We start from the raw sequence: 9151 nt of genomic DNA, 5'->3' as shown, positions 1-9151 counted from the left end.
TTAAAAAAAAAAAAAAAAAAAAAAAATCCCTGGCTGCTTCTCTGGCAGCATGGTCTGCCTGCCCTGGTGGAGTGTGGAGAGGTTGAGAGCAGGGCTGTAGCCACCCATGCACTGTCCCTCTCCCTCATCCTCCTTTACAAAATCCCAGACCCACCCAGGCAAAGATAGGCATTTATATGTAATCGGACATAATGCTGTCTCAGAAATGCAAGCTCTTCTTGGGCATCTCAGTGGAGTGCTAACTACTAAACCTACCAATGATACTAAAAAAACACAAAACAATGCAAATCCAGAATTCTACATAGAATTGTTACAGCTGTAAACATAAATCAGGTAAGTGTACCCACAAATGGTTAACCAAAGAACAAGAAAACAGTAATGTTTAAAATGATCTGTATCATTACATTTTGAATTTAGTTACTCCCTGAAAGTAGTATTCTAAACTCAGTCTTCTTTTTACTCTCTCATTGCCTTCAGAGTGGCTTCCGGTAGCTACTTCACTGTTGTCTTACGTTTTTATCCCTAGCCCACAAAAAATAATTTAGCATGTGATTTCATTCCTCTACAACCACAGCACCCTGGAGTGCCTTGAGATCTTTTCAAGGGTGCCATAGGATGCCATTCAATTTTAGCACTTTTAAGTGTGCAAGTATGATTTACAAGATAGCCCCAGAGATTTCAAATAGGAATTCACAGCATTAGAACATTCTGACATGTTGTGGTCTTTTTGAGTACTTTGTGACAAAAAAAAATGTTCTATTATTTTTCTGTGATCAAAAAAATGTGTGAAAACTAAGAGCTGGCATTTTCCCAGGGGTGTCTCAACTAGCACTACATTTTCTACAGTTCTAGTATCTTACCATTTAAGGAATTAAAGAAATCACAAAACAGCACAGAATGTCTCTATCAATTGACTCTTTTCAAAATCTGTATCTCTTCTACTAATTCCATAATAAAACAGAAACAAGTAACAAACAAACCCCACTGTATAGGTACATCCCATTTATATATCTCCCATTTACCCACACAAATGAAAGTCACAAATCGCATAATAAACAAAACAATCCATTTCAGCTCAGGGAACAATGCCTTGCTAAACCAGTAAGCTGGATATTAAGCAAGTTCAAGTTCACTCCATTCATTGTGAAGCACCAGTATCAGATGTTTTCATCCCACCCTCCTTCCACATAGGGCACTTAAACAAGTTATATTGTTGGTGCGATTAGGTCTCTGAATGCACTCTACAGCAAAATAACACGTGCACAGTTGCACAGCGCTTTTAAAATGGCCAAGGGTGCAAAAAATTAACCTTTGATAAATCAGACATTAGCTGAAGGCGCTATAGAGCAGGGTAGCTTATAGAACTTGTGTTCATAGATTTCATAGACATTAGGGCTGGAAGGGACCTCGGAAGATCATCAAGTCCAGCCCCCAAAGGGCAGGAAGTCAGCTGGGGTCATAGGATCCCAGCAAGATAAGCATCCAATTTGCTCTTGAAGGTGTTCCCTCAAGGGTTAATTTTTCTTATCTTTGCAGGGCTGCCAGCAGAGGATGGAGGGGGAGGAAGCAGCACAGCTGCCAGCTGGGCCTTGCCTGGCAAGAGGGTCAGGTTGGAATGGAGCCCCCTTGACATGAGACTCCCCTCTCCCCCTGTCTCCCCAGCTACCCTGGCTGGGGTATTGGGGAGAGCTGGGCCAGACCTGAGAAGCAAAGCAGCTCCATTCCACCCTGCCACACCCCCTCCCCCAGCTCCAGCCAGGAAAAGTCCAGCAGACAGCTGTGTGCTGCTCCCTACCCCTCCCTCCACTGCTGACAGCCTGGTGGAGGAGGGGGGCTGGTGCTGAGGGGAGTGGGGGAGGTGCTAGAGAGGGGCAGTTCAGCAGTCTCCTCAGAGGCTGCTGGAGCGCCCCTGCCTGCTGGCCACAGCCAGTGCAGTCAGGCTCGAGCCCCACCTGTTATTGCCCGTGAGGGGCTCTCACTCATGGTGCTTTGTGTAAAGTGCCATGAGTTAGAAAGCAGCCCTTAAACATTTGTAGGCACCCACAGGCCATCAGCTTAGGCAGCATTCCAAATATCACAGGCAAACATCTTAGGCTGATAACTTCCTCCTCCTTGGCAGGTTAAATTAGCCTTTGCAGAAGTCCAAACTGCTGTATCTGGACTGCTTCCTGTACCCTAGCTAGTCTGCTTCTCTATATACCACACTTTAGGTCTCCAATACAGACAGAGCCTCCAAGATGTCAATGTTACACTCTACTGGAAGCGTGGGAGACAGGATAGGGTAAGCAGTTTGGCAATGTAGATATTATCACTGATATTAATGGTGTATGGATTATAAAGAAGATAAATATAAAGGGGCATCTAAGAGCTATTTGATCTTACAGGCAACTCCTAAGCATTTGAATCTATTGCTCTGATAGGCAGACACCAAGAGCTCTGCATATCTTTCATTTTCTTGCCTGTATTTTTCTGATTTTTTCCCAGATCAACAGGGCTCTGCACATTCATGCATGCCTATTGCCTAAAACTTCAAAAATAAATAAAGTGGTATCCAAAATGTCTGTGATACAAACAGAATACAATGGAAATATGCCACCAACTTGAGTGCAGGGCCTTGCAAGTTAGTCTGACTACTGCCTCCAACTTCAGAATGTCAGGGCATGCTTAGGTAAAAATATCTTGGCTTGTTTTATAGAAATCATTGAGACTTAACCATTTTGCAGACTGGTGCATCTCACTGTTTGCAAATACAAGGAAGTCCAGTCTGTAACCCATCATAGCAATGCACCATCTGACTGTCTTATACTTTCTGTAGTGCAAGACAGTAGAACCAAAACTAACTGGTCAATTCACCCTGCATCCCACTGATCCATCTCTCAATCCCAATATTATTTCCCATAATAAAAACCTAATAAGAAACAGAACCATGTCAAAATATCAGACAAGAATCAAGGTTGTTTGCTGACTTATTTTATTGTACTGACTTCAATATATAGTTAGGAGAGAAGTAAAAAAAGCTTTAAGGCACAAAGCACCCTAACTGCATGTAGGATCCTCAAAGGCAGTGGTGCATAGAAAAGAGAAAAAAATGCAACATCAGCAAGACTCACCTGGAATCATGGACTGAAGCACATTATTACTAAGTCGTTCTGCAAACATTATATGTCTCTGAGTGGATCCATTGTAAACAAAGTAAAATTCAGCATCTTCTGGGAGGTAAATATCTTTATCAAAATTTGCATACACAGTCATCTGTCCCTGAAAAATGAATATAGGTTTGTATACATCTAAAACATTATCTTTAAACAAGCCTATTAAATATATTTTCAGATTTTAAAAAGGTTCACTAGTTTCACTGGTTATCTTAATGTTGCACCATACAGTAATTCAAACATAAATCTGCTATTAGCCACAAAAAGCAAATATATTTTAAAACTGCAGTAGGTATATCAAAACAGTTCAATCAAATAGACCATTATTTTAACTAATCCTGGTCATCCCAATCCATAGCCATAAAAGAACCTCAGACTTTTGACCAAGAACAAACAATTGTGTCAAAATAAGCAAACCAACCAACCAGAGTATTTTAATATTCAATAGACCTATCTATCAATTTAAAATGTTAAATGATCCCATCTGTAAAATATAATTTATATCTTAAAATTTTAAGACTTTTTTTGATGAACACACAAGCAAAATCCTCCTGATTGTGCAAGGTTGATGAAATAGTAGTTCCCAGAGATATCTGTCCTATGTTTTATAATCAATAGAAAGTAGCAAGCCAAGAAAAATCCACTATACAATAGCTTCAAAAAGCACAGGAAAGGGATCTGAAAAGCAGCAAACAATAACAAATGTCTCACATGTCTAAGGGAGGAAATTTAGATGAAGTTGCATTTCCTAAAAGGGAAGAACAGCTTGCTCCACTAGAGTTCCTGGTTCCTATGGTTACTCTAAATAAGCCAACAGAATTGTCCCCACATCTGTTTGAATTGTTATCTTACAAAAAATAAATTGCATAAAAACTTAACAACCTACCCCACTTAAAGGCTACCTAATCTGTGTCCACTCAAAACAGTTACTGTGGTACAGCTTTCCATGAACAAATGGGATTGTGACCATTTACACCAAAAAAACCAACAAAATATCACATACAATTTTTGTAGCTGAAAAATGTGCTTTAAATACTTGCATATCCCTATAAGCATAACTCCCCCCTTCAGGCTTCTTTCTTCTTTGATCTTTGGTCTTCTCCAGTGCCTCAGATGGCTGCAGCCAGAATTTAACACACTCATGGTGCCAGGCCTTTGACCAGAGGAAATCTCTCTCCTCTTAACTTGTCTGAATCCAGAGCTTAGGTTTTCCTTCTCTCTGGAAATGGCTCCTACCAGTTGAGACTATTCAAATGATTCAAAACAAAACCAGGCCTATTGGGGTGCTTGTATACATGCACAGAGCCTGCCATGTCCAAGCTTCCCCAAGCCCACCTGGGCTTCCAGCGCCCCATGCACCATTCCCACTGCCTTCTCCAGCCACCAGCACACCCAGCTGCCCACTTGCCACCTCTCCACACTGCCTCAAGGGCAAGCCAGCTTGTTCCTGGGCAGTCCCAGGTGGTAGAGACAGTGCACAGGGTGCTGGAAGCCCTAGTGGGCTCAGGGAAGAGTTAGATCTGGTCAGGTGCTGCCTCTGACATGGGGCAGAACCCTGCCCACTAGCAGCATACCTAGGCAGCCCCAGGAGGCACCACCACTGCAGAAGGAAGGACCAGCCCCCCCACCCCTACCCCCCCCAGCTCAGGGGCTGCTCAGCCTGCCAGCAGCTTGCCCCCAAGCAGTGGGACATGTGGGCAGGCTCCACCCAAAAAAAAAAAAAAAAAAAAAAAGGATTGGCCCCTTGCCATTTCTGCCTTCAGCAGGCACCTGCTGAAGGCAGAAGTGGCGAGTGGCTCAATACTTTTTTTTTTTTTGGCAGAGCCTGCCCTTGGCCAGGGGGCGAGCTGCCTGGGGGCTGAGTAGCTCCTGAGCTGCCCAGGGCCTCAGTCCTTCCCTCTGGGGCAGTGGTGCCCCCCCAGGGCCACCTGTGAGCTGGGTGCTGCCCCAGCTTGGAGGCAACACCCAGCCAGATCCAACTCTTCCCTGAGCCCACTCACTGGAATCCCACCAGGTGCTGCTCCCCGAGCGAGCTTGGGGAACAGTTGGATCAAGCTGTGTCCTGCCTCTGAGCTGGGGCAGCATGTGGCCCACTAGCAGCCTGTCCAACCAGCCCTGAGGGATACCGCTGCTGCAAAGGGAAGAACCAGGGTCCCGTGCAGCTCAGGGGCCACTCAGCTCACCCCCCAGCCACAAGCAGGCTCTGGGTCCAAAAAAAAAAAATCAGGCCTCTCACCATAATGTGACAGAAAACTGAAAAACCCACTCTCTCAATTTAGGGGGTATAAAGTAAAACCTTGGGTATTAAACCCCCATCATGTGTACAAGCGCCCATAGATATTAAACAAACCTAAAGGTTTTATTGTTTGGGTTTTTTTAATCTGAATCAAGTAATCTCAGACTATACAAAATCTTGTTCAGACAGGATGGCACTCTAAATTCTCACATCTGGTTAAACATCTGGTTGTTTGTCTCTTTAAAATAAAACCACCCATGTTACCATTTTAGCCCCAGCCCCAACTTTGTGATGAGTCTTGAAGAAAGGAGCTAGACTAGTCCCTGCTGTACCCTAAAGCATACTTTTATATTAGCAGCCTGGAATAAAAGGGATATTGTATAACTGTATTTCCAGCCTTATAAATCTACTCTCTTTTATAAATTAAGCTCCTATTGTGGCCATTGACTAATATTGCTCTTTTCGTTAAAAAAGAAATTTAGGCTAAAGAAAGGCTGTCACAAACAACACTAATCATATTGTTTGATACTAAGAACAGAGAGGAGTTCCACAACTACTCACCAAAATAACAAGGGAAGAAGGAAAAAAGAAAGAGAAGACAGAAGAATGGATAAAGGCCAAGACTGATTTTTCAAAACCTGTGCCTTACAGAGCTACAAAGGAAGAAACCACTAACAGTGCAAGGAAAGATTTTATAAGAGGAAGGCATCTTGGCAGCTATATTATATCTAGCAAAACATTCATATGATTCATTCGGAAAATCCAGCATGTTCCAATAAGAGGACTCCATTATACGTTACCAGAGAAACTTCAAAATAACAGAGACTGTGATCCTTGAGAGGGATTTGAAGCTGGAAGTTTTGCCAGTCAGAGATCACCAAAAATGCCCCAAATTCAGGTATTTATATACAAAGGTGAAATTCCTACCATCATCACTAGATCCTCTCATGTCCTTTCACAGCCAGAGTCTTGCTTCATGTCTTCCTTCTCAGATCACAAAAATCCACTGCATCTTCTCTGTTCGTATTACTAGAACCCATGTCTACCTTGGTAATTTGTTCCTAGATCACAATAAATACCTTTTTATAGTCCCAGTGCACCTTCTCTTCCCAACTCATTCTACCCAAAATACTGCTGCTCCAACCATCTTATTGCCCAGTCTAAACACCTTTTACACCTATGTCACTTACTACAAGGTCTCTGAACCCACCTTCAAACTCTACAAAATCATGTCTTCTATTTCTGTTTCTCTCTCATTCGTTGCTGGTCCTTTGGACACATCTACTCTTGCCTTTGCACATTCTATCATGCAATATGTTCTATGGCCAAGATAGCTTTCCACTTCTTGGGTGCATCTATACAAGACAATTATGCAACTCTGCAGTAAGTGAACAGAAGATTCCATTTACTGCCCCACAGTAAAGCATCACCAGTCTACACACGTGGAGCTGTTAGGCTGTAGTAAACTCATTTACTCTGCCATAGGTTAGTACTACCAGATAGAAGTATTCTCCTATGGTGGAGTTATTTATTCCACCGCAACACAAGTGTAAACACGGACATGGCTGGCTAGAGCATGAGGGTGTTTCATTGTGGAGGTTGCCTACCAGCTAGCCCCGCACAGAAGCACGCTTGTGCCCTAGTCAGGCCCTCTGCAGCACACTGAGCTGGGTCAGAGCCCCCTCAGGTTGGCAGGCTGACCCCCAGGAACTTCCTGCCAGCCAGGGCTGCACTGCCCTGGCTCACTGTGCTGCAGTTCTGGGTACACATGTAAACACTGCACCCAAGATCGATATACTCCAGTGCAAACGGCACCAGAGTTTATTGTGTTGCATTAATAGTCACATGTACATGCACCCCTTGTCTACCAAATGCCAACTTTCCTACTGATTCCATAGAAGACTGACTACTCCTGCTTTCATTTGAGCTACATTATTCTGTTAAACTGAAGACTCACCAAGTTAGAAATCTTAGACTGAGTTTTATCTATTTTATTTAAATAGATAACAGTTTCTTGAGTTAGTACAAGCTATTTGCGTACAAGACCAGGGGAGGATCTGGGGCAGTGGTACAGCTGCACCCCCTTTGACTCTGGTTCCACTCTAACTTTAAAACCAACAGTCTGGGAGAGGCACTAGCGTTCCTATTCAGGCAATACTGCTTCATCAACTGTTAACTGAAGACCTGACAGATGGAGGTTTAAGAGGCTTAAACGTCATAAACTGTTTTTATGCAAAGTCCACAAGCTCCTGGGAGAGACTGGGGATACTGATCCAAAACTTTGGGCAGCAACAGAGTGAGCCAACTGCTGGGAAGGTCAAACTTATTCCTACAGTGTTTTATTCCAACACCAAACAAGTCCCTCACTGGGCATGACCTTGACAGAGAAGCATGGGTCAAGCTCAACAGATTGAGATATGGATACAGACACTTCAAAACAACACTTTACAAGATGAACATCTTGGACAGCCGCCTGTGTGAATGTGGTGTCCAAAAAACAGCATGGCACCTAATCAAAAGTTGCAAACATTATCAATGCCCAGACAGGGTAGCTGGAACCTGCATATTGCGCAATAATACTAGACATTGTCTCACAGATTTGGAAATTGATATTTGACACCATATGAGACAGAGAGAAAGAGAGAGCACACACAAGAATATGAGAGCAAGCATGCTGAGAGAGTCAACTGGCTTCATGGCTCATCATCTCCCTCATTCTCCACTCTACAGAGGTTCTCTCCAGTCCACACGTTAGTGACCTTCTATCCTTTTTAACGGTTTTGTTATTCCACTATTCAAACTATCCTTTCTTCTGCAAGTTTGATGGTTGATAACTATTCCTGGTAATGTCTCTCTTCTATTTCACAGCCTTGAAAACTGTTTTTAGCTCTAGCTAAAACCTTAACTCAGGTATGGTAATATTAACTCCGCTGTAGAAATGAATGAGGGTGAAGTATTGGAGGTACTATCAAGACTTCCAGGAAGAAGATATTTTGTTTTACGAATAAGATGCATACATTTAACTATAATGCCTAGAGGACTAATGACTCAATAAGTTTTGATGGTTTTTCACTATTTTTTACTTAGCTTTTTGTTATTTTAAACTTTATATATAATCCAGCAAATTAGTGCACATTCCAATGGCTTGTTTTGTTTTGACCTTAAACTGAATACTACAATGCTAGTCCCCTAGCATATTAATAAAACAACTAGTTTCTCTTTTACTGGAGAAAAATGTGTTTTGTTATTTGTGACACTGTGCCACAAAATCTATACTCCTCTTTTCAAAATCCTATATCTGTCCATGTATACGGCTTGATGTGAAGTAATAGCTAGATATCTGTTACAAAGTTGGTAGCTGTAGCAGGACACTAAGGTGCCTGCTACTCTCAGAGCAGAGGCAGGAACCCAGGTGCCGGGTGCCGTGACAACTGGTTAAGGAGTGAATTGGCCGCACCTGCACCTGGTCAACTGACCGGAAGGGGCAGGGACTGGCTCCCATATGAATCCCAGACCTGAGGCTAGGAGAACAGTTTTCTGCTGGCAGCCAAGGGGAAAGGAAGATCTGCCAGAGCAAACAGAGGGGAGAGGCCTGACTGCACGAGCAGCTCCTGATGCTGTTATGGGCTAAAGTATTTCCTGGTAGCGACTGAATGTTGTTTTAGCCAGGTGGCTTGGATTTTTGTTATAGCCCAAGGGCTTGTGTTTTGTGTTTCACTTTTACCGGAGGTTTGGGTGAGGCTATTAGGGGTTGGAGGAGGCC

At 43.1% G+C, this 9151-nt stretch overlaps 1 protein-coding gene across 4 annotated transcripts in view; it reads right to left on the bottom strand.

The window, feature by feature from the left end:
• ARHGEF28 (Rho guanine nucleotide exchange factor 28) overlaps window positions 1–9151 on the bottom strand; it is a 269125-nt gene that overhangs the window by 214360 nt on the left and 45614 nt on the right. For 3 of the 4 annotated variants that reach the window (XM_019517681.1, XM_019517684.1, XM_019517682.1), the window contains exon 2: window positions 3111–3258. In XM_019517681.1, coding sequence (XP_019373226.1) covers window positions 3111–3258 — 148 coding nt within the window. Of the gene's footprint in view, window positions 1–1176; window positions 1205–3110; window positions 3259–9151 lie in introns of those variants that run through there. The other variant, XM_019517685.1, reaches the window with a different exon arrangement.

Source organism: Gavialis gangeticus, unplaced genomic scaffold (assembly GCF_001723915.1).
Source record: "Gavialis gangeticus isolate Ggan-Ray unplaced genomic scaffold, GavGan_comp1, whole genome shotgun sequence".
In the NCBI taxonomy this organism is placed as follows: Eukaryota; Metazoa; Chordata; order Crocodylia; family Gavialidae; genus Gavialis; species Gavialis gangeticus.
Note: the sequence above shows the minus strand (reverse complement) of the source record. Positions and strands in the feature narration are given on the sequence as shown.